At 44.9% G+C, this 27698-nt stretch overlaps 1 protein-coding gene across 5 annotated transcripts in view; it reads left to right on the plus strand.

Annotated features, from left to right (window-relative positions):
* The first annotated feature begins 4968 nt into the window (after positions 1–4968).
* The window catches only part of NF1 (neurofibromin 1), a 184711-nt gene continuing 161981 nt past the window's right edge, over positions 4969–27698 (plus strand). For 3 of the 5 annotated variants that reach the window (XM_039914576.1, XM_039914575.1, XM_039914574.1), the window contains exon 1: positions 4969–5077. In XM_039914576.1, the coding sequence (XP_039770510.1) occupies positions 5018–5077 (60 nt within the window). In that variant the 5' untranslated portion in view covers positions 4969–5017. The remainder of the gene's footprint in view (positions 5078–27698) is intronic. The other 2 variants (XM_029082634.2, XM_029082637.2) reach the window with 1 other exon arrangement.

Here is a 27698-nt window from a genome sequence, read left to right on the forward strand (position 1 = left end):
AGATAAATTAACCTGTCATCATTCATAAAAACCTGGGTGATGATTCTATTTGCTAATGTTTCCCAACTGAAGGATTTCTGCTGCTTTACAGGTCAGAATATATAAATACATTTCTGCATCTGTATTCTTACTTTAGAACAGAATGAATTCTCCTTGGGTTTAGATTTTCTGTGTTTGCATATGTATACTTAAAAGCATTCAGTACCCTGTTGGTCCTTAAGAGATTTAAAATGACAATTTCGGTAACAATATACATACGATATTAGAAATAAGTAATAATAGGTCTTCTGATGTTGATGATTCCTTAGCTTAAGCCAGTTTAGGTCATTTCATTGAAAGCTGAAATGCTAGTAAAAAGCATTGAGGGGACTTTGTTTTACCCCATCTTTGATGTCCAACCTGGTTTTAAGTATTTTATCGTGCTACTGACCCAGTGGAAATAGACTGAGATTTGGAAGCAGAATACAAAGGGAGCAGGAGAATCTGGACGGGTCCTGGGTTTCAACATCCGGTGGTAGTAGAAGAAGAATTCAAAGGTAGGAGGAGACTCTGGATGCAACCGGGTTTTTAACCAGCATAAGAGCATTAATAGTAGCATTCATTGCTACTAATCGCCAAGGATTCTTGCCATAGGAAATTGCCCAGTGAGCTTCAGTGACAAGTGTGTAGAATATGTTTTTGATGGATTCTTCGAAATGGAGAAAGTCCTCAGTTTAATGCAAGGTAGAATCCACTGGTTTATAGAGAAGCAGCGTGGCTCAGTGGAAAGAGCATGGGCTTTGGAGTCAGGGCTCATGAGTTCGAATCCCAGCTCTGCCACTTGTCGGCTGTGTGACTGTGGGCAAGTCACTTAACTTCTCTGTGCCTCAGTTCCCTCATCTGTAAAATGGGGATTAAGACTGTGAGCCCCACGTGGGACAACCTGATTCCCCTATGTCTACCCCAGCGCTTAGAACAGTGCTCGGCACATAGTAAGCGCTTAACAAATACCAACATTATTATCTTTCTGGGAAGAGGCTGCTGTCTCTGAAAAATGGGCGTGGAGATCCTGCTCAGCACCGCACAGGACTGAAGTGCCTTTTTCTCATTTTAATTTTTAACTCCACAGCCAAATAGACATGGCAGGTGTGAGTCACTGCATAATAATCCTCCTGCATTGTTAGGCTCCAGGCTGAAGACCAAATGTCATTAAAATTCCAAGGTGGGAATTATTTCTCCATAATATACACCCTGAAGTACCTTATTATGATCATGAAGGCTTGGCTAAATGTGCTTTTCTTAGTGTAAACTTTAAGAATAAAAAGCTAAAATAAAAGCTCTTAAAATGTAGCCTACCTCTTTTCAGATGTTGGGCTACAGCTAAGGAAAACCACCTATCCCATGATTTCAGATGGTATTTCATTTGAAATTGGGGTGAGAGAGTCTGTAGAGGGTGGAGCTAGCAAACCCACTGAACCTGACGCCCTTTTCAGGAATCGAGGGTTGAGTTTCTAATGAGCTAGAATACTTTGTCAGGTAGTAATAATAATAATATTAATTATATAAGTGGCTCTGCCACTTATCTGCTGTGTGACCTTGGTCAAGTCGCTTCACTTCTCTGGGCCTCAATTTCCTCATCTGGAAAAATGGGGATTAAATCCTGCTCTCTCCTACCTAGACTCTGAGCCCCACATGGGACAGGGACCATGTCCAAACTGATCACCTTGTATCTCCCCTAGTGCTTAGAACGTTGCTTGACACAGAGTAAGTGCTTGACAAATACCATTTATTATATATGTTAAAAGTGCTTACTATGTGCCAAGCACTGGGGAAATAGAATCTATACAGATCAGACCCAGCCCGTCCCACATGGGGCTCACAGTCGAAGCGTGAGGGAGAACGAGTGCTTAATCCTCATTTTACAGGTGAGGAAAATGACGCACCACAAAGCAAAGTGACCCGGTTAAACAAGTGGCAGAGCTGGGTCTGGAGCCCGGGTCTTCTGACACCCCGCTCTGGAGTCTTTCCACTAGGCCGTGCTGCTTCTCATTACGAATTAACATTGTCATTACTAATCAGGATTTAAATTCAGTAGAATGGAAGGAGGTGATATGGGATGGCAAGAGGAGAGGGCTGTCCAGCGGTTTGTTTCCCTGAGGAGGTTGAGTAGGAAGTAGGAAGGTGTATCAACTTGTGGATTGGAGTTTCTGAGGATTTTTGTTTATCCTGAGACTATGGTGAAGGGCATCTGTGTGGGAATTCTTTTTTTTTTTTCCACCATCACCCTCTCCATTAATAATTGTGGTATTCGTTAAGCGCTTACTCTGTGCCTATCCCTGTACTAAGCACTGGGGGTAGACTCGAGATAATCAGATCCCTCATGGGGCTCACAGTCTAAGTAGGAGGGAGAACAGGTATTGAATCCCCATTTTGCCGATAAGGGAACCGAGATCCAGAGTCAACGGGCTGGGCTGGAGAAGGAGAGAAGGGAGGTGAGGTAGGAGGGGGCAAGGGGATGGAGAGCTTTGAAGCCAAGAGTGAGAAGTTTTTGCTTCATGCGAAGATTGATAGGCAACTACTGGAGATTTTTGAGGAGGGGGGTGACATGCCCAGAAAGATAATCTGGGCAGCAGAGTGAAGTATAGACTGAAATGGGGAGAGACAGGAGATTGGGTGATCAGAAAGGATGCTGATGCAGTAATCCAGTCGGGATATGATGAGAGATTGTACCAATCAGGTAGCGGTTTGGATGGAGAGGAAAGGGAGGGTCTTGGCACATAGTAAGCACTTAACAAATACCATCATCATCATCATTATTATTATGTGAGAAGCAGCATGGCATAGTGGATAGAGCCTGAACCTGGGTGTCATAAGGTCATGGATTCTAATGACGGCTCCACCACTTGTCTGCTGTGCGACCTTGGACAAGTCACTTCACTTCTCCGTGCCTCAGTTACCTCAACTGTAAAATGGGGATTAAGACTGTGAACCCCGACAACCTGATTACCTTGTATCAACCCCAGTGCTGAGAACAGTGCTTTGCACATAGTAAGCACTTAACAAATACCATCATCATTATTATTATTATTCTCTGGGCCTCAGTACCCTCGTCCGTAAATGGGGATTAAGACTATGAGCCCCACGGGCGACAATCTGATCACCTTGCATCTATCCCAGCGCTTAGAATAGCGCCTGGTCCATAGTGAGCACTTAACCAATACCATCATTCTTCGTCTTCTTCTTCTTCTTCTTCTCTGGGCCTCAGTACCCTCATCTGTAAAATGGGGATTAAGACTGTGAACCCCTTGGTGCACAGGAGTAATAATAATAGTAATGATGGTATCTGTGAAGCGAATAATAATAATGGTCATGATGGTATCTGTGAAGCGAATAATAATAATTCATTCATTCATTCAATAGTATTTATTGAGTGCTGACTCTGTACAGAGCACTGTACTAAGCGCTTGGAATGTACAATTGGGCAATGGATAGAGAACATCCCCGCCCAATGACTAGTAATGATGCTATCTGTGAAGCGAATAGTAATAATAGTTATGATGGTATCTGTGAAGCGAATATTAATAGTCATGATGGTATCTGTGAAGCGAATAATAATAATTCATTCATTCATTCAATAGTATTTATTGAGCACTGACTGTGCAGAGCACTGGACTAAGCGTTTGGAATGTACAGTTTGGGCAACAGATAGAGACCAACCCCGCCCAACAACGGGCTCACTAGCGATGATGCTGTCTGTGAAGCAAATAGTAAATAATGGTCCATGATGGTATCTGTGAAGTGAATAATAATAATAATAATCATGATGATATCTGTGAAGCGAATAATAATAATTCATTCAATAGTATTTATTGAGCTCGGACTCTGCAGAGCACTGTCCCAAGCGCTTGGAATGGACAAATTCGGCAACAGAGACAATTCATTCATACAATAGTATTTCTTGAGCGCTGGCTCTGTGCAGAGCACTGTACTAAGCGTTTGGAATGGACAATTGGGCAACAGAGAGAGACCATATCCTCCCAAGAATGGGCTCACTAGTAATGATGCTATCTGGGAAGCGAATAGTAATAATGGTCATGATGGTATCTGTGAAGCGAATAGTAATAATTCATTCATGCAATAGTATTTCTTGAGCGCTGGCTCTGTGCAGAGCACTGTACTAAGCGCGAGGAATGGACAATTGGGCAGCAGAGAGAGACCATCCCCGCCCAATAACGAGCTCCCTAGTAAGGATGGTGTCTGTGAAGCGAATAGTAATAATGGTCATGATGGTATCTGTGAAGCAAGTATTAATCATTCATTCAACAGGATTTATTGAGCCCTGACTCTGTGCAGAGCACTGTACTAAGCGCTAGGAATGGACAATTGGGCAGCAGAGAGAGACCATCCCCGCCCAATAACGGGCTCCCTAGTGATGATGGTGTCTGTGAAGCGAATAGTAATGCTGCTCCCTGATGGTATCTGGGAAGCGAATAATAATCATCCATTCCTTCATGGAGTAGTATTTACTGAGCTACGTGTGAAGCGCTTACGACGGGCCCAGCACCGTTCTAGGCGCTGCTGAAGAGCCCCCGCTGGTCGGAAAGGGCTGCAGTTGCGGGGGGGGGGGGGGGGGGAGGTGACGTCACCGCCCGAGGAAGGGCTCGCGCTTTCATTAAGAAAACCGGTGCACGACGGCGGGGCCGCCGGCGCAGGCGCAGAGGCGCCGCCGGCTCGCGCCCCCTCCCCCCCCCCCCCGCGCGCGCGCTCCCTCCGGCCGTGGAAAAGGATCCCACTTCCGGTGGGGTGTCATGGCGGCGTGTGGGGCTGGGAGGGCTGAGGGGAGACGGTGCTAGCGGGAGAGCGGCCGAGCAGCCCCCCTCTCCCGCCCCCTCCCTTCCCCCCCTCCCCCGGTGTCCGCCCCCTTTCCCCCCGTCGCCCCCTTTTCCCTCCCCCCCCCCCCCCCCCCCCGGGTCCCCCCGGCCCGGCCGGTCCCGGCTCCCCTCAGCCCGCAGCCGCCGCCCGGGCCCGCGGGAAGGACATGGCCGCGCACAAGCCGGTGGAGTGGGTCCAGGCCGTGGTGAACCGCTTCGACGAGCAGGTAACGGGGGCGGGGGTTGGGGGGCGGCCGGGGCCTCCGCCGTGGCTCCCCCCCCCCCCTCCGCCCCCCGGGCCCGGCTGCTGCTTTGTGAGGGGGCTGGTGGGGGCGGGGGCACCGACCACTCTCCGGAGCGGCTCATCTGGTTTTCATCAGCCCCAACCCTCCCCACCGCCTCCTTCCCTTTTGATTTTTTTGGAAGGATGGGTGGAGGAGGGGGCCTTCCGCCTCCCCCCGCCCCGGCTGGAGGTGGGGGATCGGAGCAGCCCCGGGCCCTTCCTCCGATACCTCCCTTTCTGTCTCCCTCCCCCCCGCCCGCCCGCCCCGGCTCCCTCTTGCCTGCCGTCACCTTCCCACTCCCTGGAGGGGATGCGAGAGCCATGAGAATCTTGTTCGCGTTAGTCCAGCATCCTGGGTACTCTGACCCTTCTCGTCCCTCTCCCCCCGCCTCATACAAGAACACGATTTTCCCTTCTTTGGGTCTGGGTAGAGAAGGCCTGGATTCTTTTCAGGCACTCTCAACTCCATCTCTCCCCATAGCTACCCCCAGACGCTCCCCTTTTCCTCTCCCCTTTACCTCTCCCCTTTTCCTCTTCCCCTTCCCTCTTCTCCTCTTCCCCCTTCTCTTCTCCCCTTTTCTTCTCCCCCCTTCTCTTGTTCCCTTCTCCCCTTCTCTTCCCCCCTTCTCTTCATCTCCTTTCTTTTCTTCTCTTTTCCCTTTCTCTCCCCTTCTCTTCATCCCCTTCTCTTCTCCCCCCTCTCTTCATCCCTCCTTCTCTTCATCCCCCCTTCTCCTCATCCCCCCTTCTCCTCATCCCCCCTTCTCCTCTCTTCTCTTCTCTCCCCTTCTCCTCCCTTCTCCCCCTTCTCCCCACTTCTCTTCTCCCCACTTCTCTTCTCCCCACTTCTCTTTTCCCCCCTTCTCCTCTCTTCTCCTCCCTTCTCTTTTCTCCCCTCTCCTCTCTCCCTTTCTCTTCTCTTCTCCCCCTTTCTCTTCTCCCCTTTTCTCTTCTCTTCTCCCCCTTTCTCTTCTCCCCCTTTCTCTTCTCCCCTTTTCTCTTCTCCTCCTTTCTCTTCTCCCCTTTTCTCTTCTCCCCCCTTCTCCTCTCCCCTTCTCTTCTCCTCTCCCCCCTTCTCTTCTCCTCTCCCCCCTTCTCTTCTCCTCTCCCCCCTTCTCTTCTCCTCTCCCCCCTTCTCTTCTCCTCTCCCCCCTTCTCTTCTCCTCTCCCCCCTTCTCTTCTCCTCTCCCCCCTTCTCTTCTCCTCTCCCCCCTTCTCTTCTCCTCTCCCCCTTCTCTTCTCCTCTCCCCCCTTCTCTTCTCCTCCCCCCTGCTCTTCTCCTCTCCCCCCTGCTCTTCTCCTCTCCCCCCTGCTCTTCTCCTCTCCCCCCTGCTCTTCTCCTCTCCCCCCTGCTCTCCTCCCCCCTTCTCCTCTCTCCCCTTCTATTCTCCCCCCATCTCCTCTCCCCCCCTCATCCTCTCCCACCTTCTCTTCTCCTTCCTTCTCTTCTCCCTCCTTCTCTTCTCCTTTGCATCCACCCATTTCCCCTGTAATGGTGACAGAAGACAAGGACCCTCTCATTGACCATCTAAATCTCTTCTGTGGCCCCTGTTTTCATCCCATAACCAGGCCCCCTTCAATATTATCATTTTTCCAGTCTTTTTTGTTTTGTCTTTGTTGTTCCTTGGTGGATGCTACAGCCCATTTGGGGTTTTACCAGCATTCCAAGAATGAGGATAATGCTCTCTCAAGTGAGAAGAATGGGAATGAGGGAGGGAGGAGGCTGGAAGGACAGTGGGAAACTGCATCCAAGTCACTGGGAAAACAGCAAAGGCAAGTGGGAGGTTGTTTTGAGGAAAGGGTGGTTTATATTTTGCCCGTGTTGTTTTTCGAAACATTACTTTGGTTTACAGAACAACCTCATTGAGAATTTCGGGGGGAAAGAGGAAAAAAAAAAAGACTTTCCTCACCTGGAGATGGGACTTGGTACATGTTTCTTGGAGTACACAGCCTTCATACCTGGATTTGATTGGGGAGGGCATGGGCTTTCCCAGTGAGTCTCAGTAGTGATTTGCACCAAGGGGTTAGAGGTGATGTTCATGGGACTAATTTCTTACATGTGTTTAGGGTTTTCTGAACCTCAACCCGACATATCTAGCTGCCATGCTTCAGAGCAGTTCCTTCCTGCAAAGAGGAAATGGGTTTAAGGTTGAGCAGATTCTGCTTTTGTTTGTTTACTGAATGTAGTAAACAGGAGGCTGATTGGGGTGGGGGAGAGATTCTTTTATGTGATCCATAAACATTTTCTGGGAGCTCCGAGTAGTGTTTCCCATGTGTCCGAAATGTGATTGGGGCGGGGAGTAATCTATTCGGTAAAATCGTGGAGATGGAAGGAGATCTCCAAAAAAAAAAAAACACCATCCAGTTTATCATTTTGTTTCCAGGAAGCTCCATTTCCTAGTCATTGTAGAGAAATTGTCAACCTGATTTCTAAAAAATATATGGAGGATATTCTTATTACATGTAACTTTTTAAACTAAATAGGGGCATGTGACTTTGTTTTTATTGATTAAGAAGATTCTATCAGTCTAATTGTATCATAATCAAGTAATAGGAGCCAGGGACCCCATCTGGTTGACAGCAGCATAACCTGGATGTAGACATTTTGCACTCGGAATGTGACTCATTTTTGAGTATTTTTCACCCTATCGATTTTTCCATTTCCAGCTACTTTATTGGAGGCACCCATTGCTCGTTGCCCTCAATGCACACTTACAAGGAAAAAGATAGTTCCGTAAGTTTCAAGAGGACTGGTTCTGATTAGGTGTCCAGTAATGCAGGAAAATGTTTCTGTGTCCCAGTGTTAAAAGGCCTTAGGCTTTGGTCGTTTGCTTTGTTATGTATATTATGGAATCAGGCTTGCCAACATCTGTTAAAAGTTAAGGGCTCTGAGCTTTTTAAACAGAAGCATTTTTCTATACTCCTTATGTTATAAGCAAGAAGAAGAAGAACATTCCCCCAACATTACAAGGGCAAAATCCGACCAATGTGCATGTGCAAAAAGCACGAGACTGAATTTTGGGTGATAGGTATTGAAAGAAGCACTATATGAAATAAGGTTTTCTCTGAGAATCTCAGAACATTTTATCCCGATTACCTGCAAGTTCTCTCAGCACGATAAAAGGGAGCAGCAGTATTTTTGGAAAGTAAACTGAGGCAGAAAACGAACAAGTTACTTTCCAAGGACAGACAGCAAGTCACTGACAGAGAAAAATAAAATCATCTTTGGGCAGATTGATTGCAGTTTGCTGATTTCCACCATCAACATAGTGGAATTTGATGGTTTTTTGTTTTAATAAATCTGGCAATTTTTGAAAGGCACTTAATGCCCAACATTGAACATAATTGAGAAGTTTCTTAAATGTTTAGAGTATTTCAGGAAGCTTTATTTTGGGGGGGGCACCATCCTCTCCTGGCTGTACGAGATTCTTAGTTTGGTGATGGAAGGGAAAAGGCCCCCAAGAGAAGTCTGTAAGGTGTGTGTGTGCGGAATTGCATCAATTCCTGTCTCGCCTGTCTAAAGATTGTTTAGTAGCTTGTTCATTTGGAAAAAAACAACCCAGCATTAGGGTTCATAAAGTCCAGTTTAGTGTAACTCATCCCCTTCGAATCATTAGCCAGCCACATGAATTTTTTTGCTTATTTGTGCTTTACATGGTTTCCGCTTGTGGTGGGGTAGCAGAGCCCAGCTTTCTTTGTGAGTCTGCTACTCAGACCCGTTTTTAAAGAAGTTTCAGTGCTCTGCTGATAATAATAATAATTGTGGCATTTGTTAAAACGCTTACCACCTTGCCAGGCACTGGACTAACCACTGACCTGGATGCAAAAGAATCAGGTCGGTCAAACGGTCCCTGTCCCTCATGGGCCTCAGAGTCTACTGATTTACATAGCATTTTACATAGATCTGTATGTTGAGTTTAGGCCCCAATTCCAAGTATGTAAAATGAAAATCAGTTCATGCAACCCATCACAGTTTATTTCAAACAAGTATTGAGGTCATGGTATGGGAAATATACGTGTGAGTATTTTGAAAAAGTCCATTTAGCCTGGATTAAGGGAGTCAGTCACTGAGGAGACTATCCCCATTTAGGCAAAGGTGGACAGCAATAAACTGAAGAGAGTAAACGCTTAACAAGTACCACAATTATTATTATTAACTTTCCAACCCAGTGTGACGTGTTGGCCCCCAATGTTAGGGGGTTTTGCTGCTCATTAGCTCGTTGGCACAGGGAGTCAGAGAGGAGGCCCCCATGCCCTGTCCCCCATCCCTCGCTGGCTGGAAGGATGACCGCCTGCTGGGGTGGCTGCGTCCTTTGCCGGCCGGCTGCCCCTGCATAAAGAGAAACCAGCCCCTGTGCCGTGGCTCAAGGGAATGTAGGAGAATCTTTTGTGGTTCACTGAGGTGTAGGGCTTTCGGAAGTTACAAAATAGCATCCAGTGGGAGTCTTACAAAAATGCTTATAATTTGAGGACAGGTTAAAAAATCACAAACACGAGCAAAAAACGTGAACTTGTACCCAGGTCTTTTCATTACACGGCACGGTAGCGTCCTGTCTTGCCAAGTGTTTGTTTTTTAAAATGCTGTATACTAAGTGGACAGATCTGCACATACGAGGCAAAGTGCTTAAAATGATGATTGAGTGTGGTTTGGTATCAAAAACGAGCCATTGATTGGCCCATCACATTAATTTTTTAAAAACTTTTTGCTATCATCTTCCTGTCTCAAAAAAAAAAAATCCCACTACCCTCCTTTCCAGACCCTTTCTGTCCACACGTGGACATTTTTAATCCTGTACTTTGTTTTCCAATAACCACTTACCCATGTTGAGAGAAAATTTATGCTGGCTGAGTAGAAGAGAATCCAGAGACTTGATGGCTGTATTTATTTGCCCCTCTATAGAGTATGGGTGGGATGGGCAACTTTTTAATGCTTATTTACAAGGTGGTACAGTAAACAAAAATGTAAAAAATGGGCCCGAGTTTAATGAAATTCATAGTTGAATTTCAAATGGGAGTGGAAGGATGGAAGGTAAATTCAAAGGACAAACCCAGTAACTTCATGTTTACCCGAGTTGATTTTCTAATCATCCCACTACTGCCGCTCTAGAGGATATACTATGCTGATTGTTGTTTTTCTTGGTAACTGGGGGAAGGATTTATTCTTATCCTATGATTACCTTGTGACTCAAAGATAGTTCTACTCCTCCGTGGACCACTATTGTTCCCCTTTACCATTAAATGACCAATGTTATCTGGTACATAGAGCATCCAAACTGCCCTTTTCCTGATTACTCTGTGACCTTCCTTTATCATCTTAATAACAGTAATAACGAGGGCACTTGTTCAACGCTTACTGTGTGTCCAACCTGGTGTAGATAAAAAATAATCAGAGGAGACTGGGTTCCTGACCCATCCGGAGTTCGTCATTTAGGGTAAGGGAGAATGGGTATTTGATCCCCGTTTTACAGATGAGGAAACAAGTATGGAGAGGCGGAGTGACTTGCTCAGGATCACACAGGGAGCAAGTGGCAGAGCCGGGTCTAGATCCAGGTCTCCCGAAAGAAGAGTGCCGGTGCCATTTTGTCTTGCATCGAGTGGTGTGCCCCTGCTATGGCATTCAGCACGACAGAGGCAGAAGAAGACCACCACCACCAACAGAAGCAGCCTAGCCTAGAGGAAAGAGCACGGGCATGGGAGTCCAAAAACGTAGGTTCTGCCCCTCACTACGCCGCTTGTCTGCTGTGGGACCTTGGGTAAGTCACTTAACTTCTGTGTGCCTCAGTTTTCTCATCTGTAAATTGGGATTAAATCCTCCTCCCTCCAGTTTAGGCTCTGAGCCCCGTGTGGGACAGGGATGGTATCAACCTGATTATCTCGTATCTTCTTGCCATTGGCTAGAAACCACTCAGTCACCCTCCTACCTCACCTCACTGTTCTCCTATTACGACCCAGCCCACACTGCTTTGCTCCTCTAATGCCACTGTACCCGGATCTCGTCTACCTTGCCATCAACCTCTTGCCCACGTCCTGCCTCTGGCCTGGAACGCCCTCCTTCTTCATATCTGACAGACGATTGCTCTTCACACTTTCAAAACCATATTAAAGGCACATCTTCTCCAAGAGGCCTTCCCTGATTTACACCTTCATTTCCTTTTTTCCCACTCCCTTCTGTGTAGCTCTGATTTCCTCCCTTTATTCACCCTTCCCTCAGCCCCACAGCACTTACGTACATATCCGTAATTTATTTATATCAATGCCTCTCTCCCTCTAGACTGTGAATTCGCTGTGGGCAGGGAATGTCTACAACTCTGTCGTATTGTATCCTCCCAAGCATTTAGAATAGTGCTCTGCACACAGTGAGCGCTCCTTAAATATGATTGATTGACTGTCACAGTCCTGTAGTACAGTGGCTGGCACATAGTAAGCACTTTCGGACCATTAAAAAAATTACATGAATGCTACAGAAGTGGTTGTCATGTATCTACCCTTGGGTCCTAGTCAAGTCAAGGCTTAACAAATCCCATAATGATTATTATGTTTTGGCAGCACGGACTGCCGGAAAGAGCACGGGCCTGGGAGTCAGAGGACCTAAGGTTCTAATCTCGGCCTCCACCATCTGCCTGCTTTTTGACCTTGGGGAAGTCACTTAACTTCTCTGTGATCCAACAAGACAAACAGCAATATAAATTCTAAGCTGAAAGAAGCAAGAGAGTAGGGATGCAGCATGACCTCGAGAAAAGAGCACAAGACTGAGACTCAAATGACCTGGCTTGTGAACCTGGTTCTGCCAGTTTTCTGTGTGACCTTGAGTAGGTCACTGAACTTTTCTGTGCCTCAGTTTCATCATCTATAAAATGGGGATTAAACACCCCTTCTCCCTCCTCCTCAGACTGGGAGCCCCATGTGGAATAGGGACTGGGCCTTATCTGCCCTACTGCTTAGTCCATTGCTTGGCACATAGTAAACAGTCAACAAAAACCACTGATGATGATGATTATTAGCCATTAAATCTTTCCAGTTTTCTCTGTTAGCAAAGGAGGTGGCGTATTTTAGACATATCAATATGCTGTAAGACTAAGTAAAATGACCTTCGTATTAATGAAGGCGTTTGGCACGTATACGTCCTCTTTGTCCCAGTGTCTTGACTTCATTAGGAGTTTCATGTGTCTACAGGGTCCAGAGATGCAGGCAAGGGTGGGATCATTCTTTCTAGAGGCGATTCTTTCTAGAGACGTGTGTGTTGGGGAATGCTTTGGGGAACGACTTAGGAGGAAGGCTTTGTGGCCAATTTAAATTTTCAATAGGCTTGTAGTTAACACTGATTGAACTGGATTCAATTCATTTCCAATTCAGTTCTTGGAAAACATTTTAACTTGAATTCTGAAAGATGACTAGCTTTGAAGAAGATCCAGAATTCGAAGCCGTCTGTTTTGAGGGTTCTGTCATTCATAAATTTGTCTTTGACCTTGAAGGACTGAGATGATTTGTGTCAAGTTCTTCTCTTTCTTCTCAACAAACTAGATTAATAATGTAATGGCTGAGTAATAAATAACACATTTTCAGTTTAGAGCAATTAGCACACTGCGGCAAGATAATGTAGAGTATAACCTCATTTGGAATGTAGTATTACTTTGAAGGGAGGGAAGATGTGGGTAGAAAAACGGGATTTAAGAATGACTGTATACTGGAGAACCTCAAAGCTCCAAGCTGCCCATGTCAGATGACGCACCTGAAGTGGAAAAGCTGGCTCCTTAGCTACCAGGCATTTCTCTTTTTACTTATACTTTAGAATTTTATCATCCTTTGCATTGCAGAAGTCCTTTTTTGGATAAAGTATGACTTTGTGGAGGAGAGCGGTCTACTGCAACCACGGAAACAATCAAGAGGCTTGGGAAACTCATGCTCAATCATATTTACTGAGTGCAGGCTGTGCAGTGCACTGTACTAAGCACTCGGGAGAGTACAGTGTAACAGAGTCGATGGTCACGTTTGCTGTGATGCTCTTAAAGGGCTTTAATTGGACTTTTTTTGCTCTGTGATTAGAGTTTTGCTTCCTGGGAATAAGGGACTATTGGAGAAAGCAGCTGGATTCTATAGGGTGTGTTGGATAAAGCGGTGGTTGGGGGTCTTTGGGACCCTGGGTTCTGTCCCAGCTTCTGGCGTCATCTGGATTTTTGCCCTTGGGGAAGATCTGTAACTGGTAATCTCGTCTGTAAATTGGTATACTAGTCACAATTCCCCTCCATTCAGTGTCTCAGATCCCACCCCCATATCTCATCGGGTTAAGCGAATCAGTAATATGTGAGTACCTATGTGCGCTCCCTGTACTAAATGCTTGAGAGAGTAAAACAGAAGACAGATTTTCTACCCTCAGGAGTTGAAAATCCAATGGAGAGTCTTCTTGCCCTCTGTATTTATGAATACTATTTCTAGTAAAGATCTCACAGTGTTTCGCTTATGAGTGTTGTGGGGAAGAATGAGACAGCAGGTGATAAATGGGCAGACCACAGTTGTTCATTAGCATCGTCATCCCCTCTTAGAGGAGAAAGCGAAGCCTCAGGTAAAGCGTTTTGCCTGGGATCATAAAGCTGATGGGTGAGCTAGAACTCTGGCCTCATGGTCTTCAGATGACTTCTCTTTCAAACGATGCGGTTTTGAAATGACTTAGAGAAGCTTTGAGCAGGCAGACGCTGCTCAATATGCAGGGAGACATGAGCCACAGTGGTTGAGAGAGGCATTTTATGTCCACTCAGTCCGATTGGTGGAGTCTTCTTGGCTGGTCAGACGTCAACAAATGCAGTGGGCATTTGTCTGAAAGCTGCAGTCCTAGGATTTGAATAGTAGACCTCATTTCTCTCACGACATTCTGTCCGCTACCTCGCTAAATGAAGGCTCGGTGGCCCGCAGGGGAAGCACCGACCGTTGCAATAGAGTGTCCCCTTTTTGTCCAGTTCCGCAGCATTCCAGGGAACTCGCTGGTAAGAAAGGCATACCTCAGGGGGCCGCGACAATACAGCGGCAGCTCAGAGCCTCCTCCCTTCTTTTTCGATAACTCTGGCAGGTTTTATTTTCCCGATCCCCAGGGGTATTGATTTTGGGTGGAGAGAGTGAAATCCTTCCTGAAGGCGGTTCTGAGCAGAAGTGTATATACCTGTAATTTATTTATCTGTTTATATTAATGTCTGTCTCCACCCTCTAGATTGTGAGCTTATGGGCAGGAATGTGTGTGTGTGTGTATGTCTTACTCTGCCAAGCTCTTAGTACAGTGCTTTGCACACAGTAAGCAATCAATAAATATGATTGAATGAATGAAGTTGGGATGCACACTAAGACGGGAACACATTCGAAAGAATCAGATGGAATTAGGGAAAATACCAGAGCCGAGCGTTCTCCCCTCTGAATTCCCTTTCAACTTTGACTTGATTTCCCCACTTTCCTCTTGGTCTGCAGATTGGATTTTGACAGTAATTCAGGCTCATGCTCCCTTTCCCTTCTCTAGTTAACTGCCTGGTCCTAGACCTTTCCAGTGATATCCCTTCAGATCCCACTTCTTTCCATCCCTCTCCTTAACAACAAAGATAACAAAAATGAAAGATCTAGTTCCTGCTGTTAAGGCGCTATCAGCCTCAGTTACCTCATCAGCAAAGTGGGGATTAAGTCTGTGAGCTGCATGTAGGACATGGACTCTATCTAATCTGAGTATTTTATATCTACCCCAGTGCTTAGTAACAATGCCTGGCACATAGTAAGTGCTTAACAAATGCCTTTAAAAAAATGAAAATCTCAAATCATTGTCCATTTGAACAGTGATGCCCAGTGGAAAGAGCCCAGGATTAAGGATTTGTAAAATGGGGATCAAATACCTCTTCTCCCGCCCGATTAGACTGTGAGTTCCATGGGGGACAGGGAGTGTATCTAACTTGATTGTCTTCTTTCTACCCCAGCATTTAGTACAGTGCTTGGCACAAAGCAAGAGTTTGACAAATACCACTATTAGTATTATTGTTGTTATTAGTAATTCCAGTCCATATAAAGCAGGAACTCCTACCCCCTGACTTTCAGGTACTCAATCAGCTAGCTCTCCTCCCTCCTCTCTCTACTTACCCATTCTCTTCTCCCCCTACACCCTAGTTTGCATTCTGTGGCTCTCCCAAGCCAACTTACCCATCGTTTCTCCTTTTTGCTTATCCCCTCCTTGCTATCTGGACTTCCCTTCCCCTGCATGTCTGGCCATATCCAGCTCTCACCATCTTCAGATCCCTTCTAGAATCTCATCCAGGAGGGCTTCCCCCATGAGTTTTTAATCTTCCCCCAACTGCCACTCAGTTCTAGTGCGCCACAGAAGCACTTAAATACTCTGATTCTTCCTCAGCACTCATGTATACATCTTCCATACCCTTTTTCTTACCAAGTCATACACAGTGTGAATCGACACCATCACCTATACCCTTTTCCTTCTTCCTTCCCTGAGTGATTTTATTTCAGTGTGTCTTCCTCGCTAGACTGCAAGATCCTTTAGGGCCTGGGTCATATTTACTAAATCTTGTACCCTCTCAAGTGCTTAGTGTTGCTCATCCCCCAATAGGCACTCGGTGCTGTTGATCGAAGAAGAAACTGTGGTGTCCTTAACACCTTAGTGGATGATATGTGCACAACTGTTCTTTCTGACACTGCATTTCATTTTATCCAGATGGACACGCATTGTTGGCATAACATTCCCTAATTCCTCTACAGTGTTCTATCGAACTGGCATAATGAAACCACATATTATAACCGCACTGACTGTAACAAACAGGTGTATATGTGACTCCTAGGGTGGGCGAATGTGGGTAGTGTGACCAGGAATGGGAGGATGGCCTGGGAATGCCTCTGGGAGGAAGTGGCATTTGAAGAGGGTGCCGAAGGTGGGAATGGACATGGTCTGGTGGATTTGAGATGGGGAGGGACTTCCATGAAGGAGGAAATATGAGCAGTGGTTTGGAGTGGGGACTAGTCTCCCTCCCGCCCCCACTTTGACTCACCAGCACCTTACATTCTATCTGTTAAATTAAGTATTCAATGTGGGAAGCAGCGTGGCTTAGTGGAAAGAACATGGGCACTTTTGCAGGTCTCAGTTTCCTCAACTGCAGAATGGGGTTTCAATACCTATTCTCTCTCCTACTTAGACTTTTAGTCCCGTTTGGAACAGGGACTATATTTGGCTTGATTAACTCGTGTCTACACAAGTGCTTAGAACGGTGCTTGGCACATACTAAGCACTTAACAAATACCATCAAAAAAGGTCAAAAACTGAACTTCTCAAGCTTTCCTCCTAAACCTTCTCCTCATCTTAATTTTGAAAGGCAGCATGGCCTTGAGAAGCAACATGGCCTATTTTTATTATTATGGTATTTGTCAAATGCTTACTTTGTGCCGAGCACCATTTTAAGCTCTAGTGGATAGAACACGGTTTTAGGAGTCAGAGAAGCTGGGTTCTAATCCCAGCAACGCCATTTGTCTGCTTTGTGACCTTGGGTAAGTCATTTAACTTTTCTGTGCCTCAGTCTCTTGACTCCCAGGGCTTCTCTATGCCTCGTCAAACTAGGGCGCAATTGCAAGGTGGAGTAACTCAGTGGGTGTTCTGGAGCCTGGGAGGTCCATAGTCCTAGCCCTGCTCCTGGCTCACTGGCTCATGGCTCACTGTACCACTCTGGACAAATCTGAGAAACAGTGTGGCCTAGTGGATAGAGCACAAGCCTGGGAATCAGAAGGCCCTGTGTTCTAATCGTGGTTCCTCCATTTGTCTGCAGTGTGACCTTGGGGAAGTCACTTCTCTTCTGTAGGCCTCAGTTGCCTCATCTGTACTATGGGGATTGAGACTGTAAACCCTATGTGGGACAGACTGTGTCCAACCCGGTTATTCTGTATCTACCCCAGGGCTTAGTATAGTGCCTGGAATGTAGTAGGCGCTTAACAAATACCATTTAAAAAAAAGGTAGATTTTCTGATTCACATAGAGCTGGTGGGAAATAAGTCTTGAGGACTCATATCCATGTCTTTTGCCTAAATGATGGATCAGGTTCTCCATTTGCCCGTTACTTAAGGATTCATAAAACTCAGTTTCACAGGCCATGGCATTTTCCAGAATATGGAATTCTCCTGGATCAGTAGTTTAGTGGACACCAGAAATCTAAAGCCCCCTCATATTTAATCTCAGTTTAAAGGGGGGATGATAAGGCAAGCAACATTCACCCAGTTAGGGCTATGTTTTCTCAAAACCTCACGTTATGGAAATCTCACCCTATCGTTTTCACTTTTACTATATGCCATACGTGAATGCAAGCGATTTCTTCTATTTTACGGCAGCCCAAACAGGCTTGTGTTGTTGAAAGAACATTTTCTAACTCCGTATTTGTTATTTACTTTCTAGACGACAAGCTGTGTGGCAGAACGGCGCGTGTTACAGTAGTTCTTCAGTGTTGGGAAGCATGGCAGATTATGAATTGGGTGGGGGTGGGCTGATTTTTAAATGTCATTATGCCTCTGACAAGTGTATTCCTCATGGGCTTGTTATAAGGATATTTGAGTAGTAAGATCTTAGAGGATGCATATTGGAAAAATACCTGTGCCAAAGACTGAATTTTTTCAGAACCATTTTGGGACTAGTTTTAAAAACTGTATTTGAAAATCCCCCCCCACCAGACCACTTTTCAGTGCAATGCAAGATGATCTTCTTGAGTAGCTTTCCCTGACTGTTTCATAAACCTCTTCTGTGGTCCTTTAAATGTTAAAAAGTTCCACTGCCTTGCTTTGTACCTTTTGATTTCCTGAAATTAGTGTTCTTCTTAAAATGCCCTCGTGGGGAGAGGAAGGGTGAAAAAAGTTGACCTGTGCACCGGGTTCTTTGTGTAGACCCCTGTGAGAGGAATAAATCTAAGGGACATTGAATTTGTCTTGTTACATTCCAGGGGTAGGTGAATGAATGCTAGAAGTCAAAGCCTTTTGAAGAATATTTATCCGTTTGTTGCCATCCATTATGTCTAATGCTACAGTATCACACTTAAAATCCTGCCCTGTATTTTAATCATAACCCTTGACTTGCTTTCAGAGAAATTATTTCTCTTGCCTTTGGCTTGGAGCTGGTAAAAATGCTCACCTTTCACATTTGTTAAATTTCTTAGACAGCAAGCGAATCAGATTTCCCAGGTGGGTGTGCCTTTCTGGTAGGGCCATGGAAAGGAGGGGTTTGGATTTTGAGGGAGGGGCATTACTGATATCTATCAGTCAAGTGGAATGCATTGTAAGGTAGAGAGAGGAACCTTAAAAGGAAAGTTTGCCATTTTGAATTTGTCCCGGAAGAATAGTGCTTTAGCTGGAAATGTTGTGAGGTCCAGTAACCATACACCTTTGGATGTGGCTTATAAGCACCGAAGAAACCTTTCTGGCCATGAAAAGTAAACAGATAATCACTGTAAAAGCCCTTGGGGTTGGCATTCGGGGTGGGGGGGTGGGGGGGGTGATGTCATTAGCTTTGTCCCCTGGCTTTCTGGCCAGGCTAGGCAGCCGTAGCTAGGCCCTCCCCTCACCTTGGGGCCAGAAAGGGGCCAGAAATAGAGCCAAGATAGTGACTTTCCACTTGCCCCTAACTGGCAGGAGGAGGATGCCACCTTTGCCGATCCTGTCACCACCAGGGCAGGGGGGGAGCCGGGGCTGGGTGGCAGCAATTCCTTTCCCTCCCGAGTCCTAAAGTTGAGGCGGAGCCATCCGCCTGCATGCCTGCCCGCCTCATGCCCACCTGATCCACACAGACAGGCTTGCTGATCCGCCGGGCATGGGTTGGAGATTGGATCTCTTGAGCTATCATGGAGATGAAGCAGCAATGAGAAGCAGTGTGGCCTAGTGGGTAGGGCACGGGCCTGGAAGTCGGAAGGACTTGGATTCTAATCTCGGCTCCACCGCTTGACGGATGCCTGACCTTGGTCAAGTCACTTAACTTCTCTTTGCCTGTTGCCTCCTCTGTAAAATAGGGTTTAAGACTGTGAGCCCCAGGTGACATGGACAGTGTCCAACCTAATTAGCTTGTATCTACCCCAGTACTTAGAACAGTGTCCGGCATATAGTAAGCGCTTAATAAATACCATAAAAAAAAAAGGAGTCGGCTCGCCTGCGTTCTTCCAAAATCCTGCTTTAAAGAAAACTTGCACTGAAGTATCATTGATTGATTGACTGCTGGAATGCTCCGATTGTGATCCCGTGGGCATGTGCTATACAGGCAAGCCGGTTTTTCTGACACCACACTCTTGCTGTATCCAGATAGTCTGGTGGAGTTGGAAAAACGTTCTCTATTGCCATAGCAGCAGTCTAGCCAAATGGGCAGGGAAACCTTGCATTGTGACAGCGATTCCATTTAGGAAAGTGAGCTACATAGACCCAAGGAATAGTTTATTCAGTGACTAGATCTGTCTTTCTAGACATCTGTTTCCTTGGTTTATGGTTTGTTGGTGAAACTTGTAATGCTTTCAAGGGCAGGCAGTTTATCATCTGTATAGAGTCCTCAGTGGGTCTGTTGGTGTACTCCTTTATAAACGTCCCTTGTGCAGCAGCTGTAGTGCCCAAGGTTGTGAAATTGAATGAATGTAATATGGAGGTGATTGCAAGTACAGAATTTGGGACCCAGTTTTAAATTCCTATGGAGTTTTAAAATATGAATTCATGGGGTGCCCTCTTTCCTAAACTAAATGCGGATCGGTGGATGGTACCCGTTAGACTATCAAGTCCCAAACATTCCAAAAAAAATCCAAGATAACGTAAACAGTTTCCTATACTCTATTTCTAAAGATTGCACTGGAGTAAAAATTGCTTGAAATGGGAGCATTTACCTCTTAAGATTAAGGCGTCTTTAGTGCGAAAAGGGAAGAATGGCTTAATTTATTTACGAGTAGATATATTTAATTGTGAAGTGGCAGGCAGAAAATTGGAAACTAAAGTCCTATTGGCTGCACATACTGTCCACGTTTCTCACAAGTTTATTTTGGTGGGTAGAGCGTTTGCTTTTTGTGAATGAAATTCCCTTGCACTCTGCCCAAGCAAAGAAGAATGGCTAAACACACGTTACTAAACAGCACATGCCGTTGGCTGTAGCAAAACAGTAAGCCAAGTGTGATGGCAGGTGCTTCGGCTCCTTCAAAAGAAAAGCCTTTTCCCTTCCTCGGGATTAAAGCTTGGGAATGTAGGAATGTCAAGTTGTAGCTAGTACACTGGGGATATTGTTGTCCAAGGGCAGTGCGAATCCAAGACGAGTCGACAGCTAGGTCTTAGCGACTTCTCTGGCTTCCCCTCTTTCTGTGCTTGGCTTTTAAACTTATTAAAAATTACAGTCAGAGGTAGCGGAAAATATTCAGTGAGCTAATTCAAATATTGATGTTCAGACACCACAACAGCAGTGAAAGTCACTGGAAATAGTTAAAATAAAACCGATTCATAATTAGCAGGTCCATCTTGACTCCCTTGGATGAGGAAAACAGATCACAACAATGAAAATTCAGATATGTTGCTAGCTGTTATTTAGAATTCTCTGTTCTTATCTCTGAAATTCAGGCCGTTTCCAACCTCCCCCATCTCCTTAAGTCCATGAATTCCCTACAAACTAAGGAGGGAGTACGCCTCATTCTGGTGGTTCTGTGATGAATTAAGAAAGGAATACCAACAAGTCATGATAATGTGACTTTCAACAAAAGCCATGATTACCTTAGTCCAGCAGTCAGCTCTGCTTGGCCTTGCTAAGCATCACCTGAGAGACAGAGGTCAGACTTCAAGTGTGGTACAGCCCACTGAGATCTTGTACTTCATGAACTAATTAATTTAGTTAGCCAACCTTGGCTAGTTTCTCATCTCTTCAGTGAGAATGGGATTTAAACATAATATATATAAATGCACATACACATATATAGTTATGCAAACAAACATGACCGCATATATCTACGACCATATGTACATATACATACGGACATCTACATGCATTCCTCTCTCCTTGTATATATAGAGACTGTGTATATATATGTATAAATCTCATTTTCAAAGATCACACTACTGTCAGTGAGATCCATTCCGACATCCAGTCATCCTTCTACCCAGGTCCTTGTGGTGGTAAAGGAAGGGCCTGTTGCTCTTTTCAAGACTCCCTTTGGGTAGGTCTCATCTATGTGAAAATTTAGAGCGAGGAGAACCCCCTTTTCTCCCAGTTGCTGCCCGTCAGGCTGCCCCATCTCGTAATAGTCTACGGTCAAGTCATATTTATTGAGCTTATTTTGTGCAGAACACTGTACCAATCCCATGGGAGAGTACAATATAACAGATGTGTTCCCTGCCCACAGTGAGCTTACAGCCTAGAGGGGGAGACAGACATTAATAGAAATAAAAACATTACACATATGGACATAAGTGCTGAGGGGCTGGTTGGGGGGGGTGACGAATTAAGGGAGGGAGTCAGGGCGATGCAGTAGGGAGCTGAAGAAAAGGAAAAGAGGGCCTATTTAGGAAAGGCCCCATGGAGGAGAAGTGCCTTTGAGGCTCTGAAACAGGGGAGGGAGTTTGTTGACTATGAAGAGGGAGGGCTTTCCAGGCCAGAGGTCTCATGGGTTGAGACCCTCCTTCAGCCTGCTGTTCCACTTGTCTGCTCGTCCTCCCAGTTTGCATGGGCAAACGGCAATCTTGCCGTCCTCCTCGTTGCACTCGGTGGGGCCGTGTTGCTGTGACCGTTGTTTCAATGTGGGTGAACTGACAGCATTCCAGCACTTTGGGCTTGCCCATCTTGGCCTGCCATTTGTGTTGAGTTCGGTTCGGAAGGGAGGCTGGTGAAACTGGATCTATCTTCTTTAGCGCATCCGGGTCTCACTCCTTTATTGGAGGTCAGACCCCTCAACAGCCTCCTAGTTCTTCAACTCGATGCCTCGCTTATTACCTCTTTCAGTCTCGATTCTGTTTTTCACCTCTCTGACTGGGAGAAGGGGATCATCGAGTTAACCTGCGTCCAGCACTTTGAGCTCAGTGAAAATATCCATTACATAGTTACTCATCTAATGATTGGACAATTCAGGAAGAACAGTATAAATCCCATTCAGTCACTTGCTGAGCACAAACCTTCCAAATATTCTCCTGGGGATGAAAGCCAAACGTTGCCAGGAGCAGAGAGGAAACCAGTCCTCCCCCCACCCCCCAGTGCCCTTCTGCAAGTGGTGAAAGTGAAACATTTGAGGGTTTCCAGCAGACCACCAGCACCACACTTTAACTACAGTCGGAGAAACTCTACCTTAGTGGGATGCACCATGTGTTTCGTGCGGTTCAGTCATTTGTTTGAATCACAGTCATTCATTCACTCAGTCATACTTATTGAGCGCTTACCGTGGCCAAGCATTGTACTAAGTGCCTGGGAGAATACAACATAAGAACAGACACATTCCTGCCCACGACCAGCTCAGGGTCTAGAGGGTTAGAATTGAAATAAAGTAAGTAAATAAATAAAAGTAGTTTTATTACCACGCTCCTGTTGTCAACAATTAGTCTACAGAGTTTCCTTGGTCATCTTTGTTCCTAGTTGTTTTTCAGGATCCACAGTACTGTACTTGAAACTTGTTCCATTTAGGGAATTGAATTGGTTTTGAAAAGTCAGATCTGCGGGAAGCACTGGGACAGCGGGAGAGACCAGAGTTGGAATGGGTGCCCATTGTGGGCATCCGCTTAGCCTAACGTGACCTGAGGTAAAACCCACAGGCATTTAAAAAAAATAATATAAACTGTCAACAAATTACTGAAGAAATCAACCCTAGCACTAGGACCATTTGATCACATAATACACATAGTTTCAGAGTGACCTCATGTATCCTCAGGATTGGGGACAGGCGTGGTTCTGATCTTTAAAAATCTGGACAGTAGGGGGAAAGAAGTCTATTTGAGTTCTAATATTGAAAAATGCATTACTTGGTGAACAAGACAATTTTTCCAAGCGTGGAACGCTTCTTATCCCTGGAAACACACAAAGTCAATAGTACTTATTGAGCACTTACTGTGTGGAGAGCACTGTACTAAGCACTTGGGAGGGTACAAAGCATTCTCAAGCCATGTAAGCACAACTATAGAAGATTGTACTTAAAATTCAAAACAGCCCGGATCAATCAGGTACCCCACATTGGTGGGGTGGGTGTGTTCAGCACTTAGAACAATGCTTTGCACATAGTAAGCGCTTAAATGCCATCATTATTATTATTATTACACAAACAAAGCTGTACTATATCTGCTCTTCAATTTTTTTTAAACCTTTGAGGAAAGAGAGAGCAATAAAATGGGAAAAATGACATGTTTTTGTAGTTTTGCTCAAGTGATCTTCAGGGCATACCTGAATAATTGCGAGGTTTTGTACGTAGGTGGTGAGAGGACATGGCTCCATTCATCCACTTCCCGGCCCCAGACCAATTTGGGATATCTGGGTCGGACAGGGACTATCTTTGGGCTGATTAACTTGTATCTACTCCAGCACTTAGAACAGTGCTTGACACATAGTAAACGCTTAACTACCATTAAAAAAAAAAAATCCTGTATATAAAGAAGCCACTTTTCCTCTCTGAGTTTCTGGCATAATGCTACTCCTTTGGAAAGCTGAATTACAATTCTAGTACTGTTGTTAATTGCTTCTTTGTCAGGTCCTAAACAGTGCTATTATGCAGAAATATGAATATTATCACTTTTAACATCTTAACCATAATAGCATAATTTCTCTTGCACTTTCACTGGATGATTTGTGCAGAGATGGCATTAGTAATTCCTTTTTCTCTAGCGCTGAATGCCATTTATCTTAAGATTGCTTTGTCACTTTTTATCTTGGGAATGTATTAAAAGCATTCAAGTTCGATAGAAGGGGTTTTTCCTTTCCAGTACAGCAGTGACTTGAGTTGCTGCTGTGAAGCTGGAATTGGTGGTTTTAGCAGTTGTTTTGTGATAGTGAATCCGGAGGCAGAGGATGTGCAAGATCGAGAGTTGAGCCGTGTTTTGAGGCGTGAGTAGTGAGAGAGCCTCTTTTCAAGGTTTCCTCTGGGTGTCAGAGCTTGTCTGCCACTCAACAACCTCATCTCCTAGACTTCCTCAGACAGGAATCTAACTCCGCACGGTTTTTCCTACTGCAAACAAAATTGGTACTTTTAAGAGCAAAATATCATCCCCATTTTTATTTTAAAAGGTTCAGTTTTAAAGATTGTTTGGTTACTCCAAAATAAATACTCTAAAGTGGCTCTTTTTAATGGTATATGCTGAGTGCTTAATATGTGCCAGGCACTGTACTAAGCATTGCGGTAGTTACAGGCTAATCAGGTTGGACATAGTCCATGCCCCACGTGGGGCTCACAGTCTTAACCCCCATTTTACAGATGAGGTGACTGAGGCCCAGAGAAGTGAAGTGACTGCGTGAAGGTCACGCAGCAGACAAGTGACGGAGTCAGGATTAGAACCACCGTCCTTCTGACTCCCAGGCTCGTGCTCTATCCACTAGTCCACCACTGCTTTCCCTTACTTGTAACTTATTTTTATGTCTTTTCCATTGGGGTTGTAAACTCTTGGTGTGGCGGGGATCTCCTCTACCAACTCTATTGTATTCTTCCAAGTGCTTAGTACGCTGTTCTGCCCACAGTAAGCCCTCAATAATTACCAAATAGGTAAGTGCCTAATACATCTATCTAGCTAATCAAAATTAAGAGCCAGAAAAATGGCACTTGAAAAGTGCTGAATTTAAGGAGCATGCTCATGGTTGCGTTTTCAGTGTTAGAGCTTTGATAAGAGATCTTTGAATTTTGAAGTGGAGACTGAAATATATATTTGCAAGCATGTATTGAGGAGGGCTCTCAGAACTGCTTTCGAAGCACAAAATTGGATTTCTCAGAAAATAGCCCTGGTGCATTCTCTCCTCATTGCTAATATTTGAGTGGCTCCCACTGTACAGTCAAGACACTGTAATAGGCACTCAGTAATATACAAAGAGGATATAAATTGTAGGCAGTGTCTGCCTACAAAAAGCTTGCAGTGTAGAATGGGGAGAAAAGGGAAAGAGAGAAGGCAAATCCAGAAACTACTGTATTAGTTTAGTTGACATACCAGAGTAGCCTCTTGATGCCTCATTTCCTTCTCCCATGCCTAGGCCTTTGATCACCAAAAAGCCCCCAACACTCTCAGCTTTTCAAGGGCCCTGAGTTCTGCAATGGTGGGCAGCCCCTCCTGGGAGAGAAAGAGGGTGATGAGTTCTTGACGCCCCCTCCCCCAATCCCAAGCAGCCTGGCTTGACCAATTTTTATTTTAAAATATGTTACTACTGGCCTAGTAACTGGCCTAGCATCTATAGATTATGCAGTGGATGCTCCTTTCTTCTTCTCCTCCTGGAATTTTTTTTTAAGATAAGACTTCTATTAAGAACATTAAACAAAGAATTTCTTTCCACATTCTAATATAGTCCGAGAGCCTGTAACTAACTGACTTTGGTAAATTGCACACAAGGGATACATTGGTCTGTGACCTTTCAAAGAATTTTCTGAGTTAAAGCAGAAACAAAGTGGCCAGTGTTCACAGAGCTGGGTTAACATAGCTCAGTTTTGCCTCCTTGTGCTGAATCGTCTTATCTCTTGAAATAGTTGCATGCCAAGTATTTATCCTTTAGATGATACGCGGCCCATCCCAGCGAAGAGGCACTTGCCCGTCTGCAGTTGAAAGGAAACTTGCATTTCTGCCTCAGTGATCCCAAGATTTGCACAAGGAAGAAGCACCGTTGGAGGGTTAATAGAAAAAGGGATGGTTTTGTTCTTAGAATAATAGTAATTGTGCAATCTGTTGAGCACTCACTCTATGCCAAGCACTGTACTAAGTAAGCACTGGGGTAGATATAATCAAGTTCCACATGGGGATCAGTAGGAAGGAGTGTGTGTATTGAATTCCCATTTTGCAGGTGAGGGAACTGAGGCTCAGTGAAGTGACTGGTCTAAGGGTACACCACAGGAGCTGGGATTAGAACTCAGGTCATCTGACTCCCAGGCCCAGGCTCTTTCCACTAGGCCACGTTTCTTTCCTAGAAGGTGCTAAAATGCCCCTTGTCCATCAATAAGCTAAATGAAGCACATCAATCCTATTTTAAAGTTTTTGTATGTTTGAAGTGGCAAAAGGTTTTGCTTCTTAAAGTTCTGCCTCGCCTATCTTTTGTTTGTAACAGAAATGCAGTCCAAAAAATATAGATTTTGAGTTCCTTCAAATAATTTAAAAAGGAAGTATCTTGTCAAGTATATATCTTTCAAGCCCATTTAGATTTTTCAATTTAGTTTTGCCTTAAGTTGAAGATTAAAAGACTGAATATCCACTTTTTAAATAAAGACTTCAGAAAAAACAACTGCCAAGGACACTTCATCATCCCCATCATCATCATTATTTCCCAGCGAGTCACAGTGTTGTCACAAACCCCGCATAAAGGAACATTGATGCCTTTAAGCTCACTCATTCTGACAGTGCGCACCTGCGTCCTTGTGCCGTAAGAAATGGCAGTATACACTGCAATATCCTTCATCCAAACAGAGATCTGTTGTCAGGTTAACGTTCCTTAACTCCCTAACCACACCCTAGGCAAAACATTTAGGGAAAACACATGTTTTGGCAGAGCTGGGTCTTCCAGAAACTGACAGAGTAGTAATAGCATTAAGCGCTTGGTGTGTGCAAAGCACTATTCGAAGCACTGAGAGAGAATACACAGGTGTGAATTAGACACGGGCCCCGGCCCCCAAGTTGAGGGGGCGAATAGTGACAGACACCGGGGGAGAAATGAAGCAAAAGCAATCCTAAAATACATGCAGAAAATACAAATCAATAGGAGGACACCGTGGTTGAGAGTGGAGCTGCAGAGTCATATTATCTAAGGTAAGCGAGGAGCAAAACTTTAATAGATGAAGGAACAATTCCTGGAGTATTTGGATGGTCCTCATTTTGTTTTGACTGCTACTTTAGTTATGATTTTTAATCAGTAAGAAAGATGACTGGGTAAGTTCTGTTTTCTAAGAAAGCAAACACGCTTTTTAGGAGACTTTCCAACCGAAAGGGAGGATTGCCAAGTCTGGAGTGATGGCCCAAAGATGGTTACTTTACATTTTAAGACTGGAAATTCTAAGCAAGAAGTTGATGGAATCCAATAAAAATATGTTGTAGTTTTTCCTTTGTATTTTTCTCTTGTCAAACCCCTCCTGTCCACACTCTGGGTTTCCCCTTGCCCTCATGTTGGTAAATGATCTTAACTCTCTTGTGTATCGTATTTTTGTGTGTTGTGTGCTGTTAGGTATACAGAAGCAGAGCTTTGGCACTGGGGCTAAACACTTCATAGGTTTCCAACACCTAAATATTCTATAACACTGGCTTTTGTGGTGCTTCAGTGCTACTAAATTTTTCTGGCAGGCAGAATTTCTTTTTATGTTGCAATTACCTTCCAAACAGAAGAGGCTCTATACTTTTCCTTTGTTTTTGCTTTGGCTTCTGCTTGTTTGCCTATTTGCCTTTTCACAGTTGCACTTCCGTTAACT

This window comes from Ornithorhynchus anatinus, chromosome 17 (assembly GCF_004115215.2).
Source record: "Ornithorhynchus anatinus isolate Pmale09 chromosome 17, mOrnAna1.pri.v4, whole genome shotgun sequence".
Classification (NCBI taxonomy): domain Eukaryota; kingdom Metazoa; phylum Chordata; class Mammalia; order Monotremata; family Ornithorhynchidae; genus Ornithorhynchus; species Ornithorhynchus anatinus.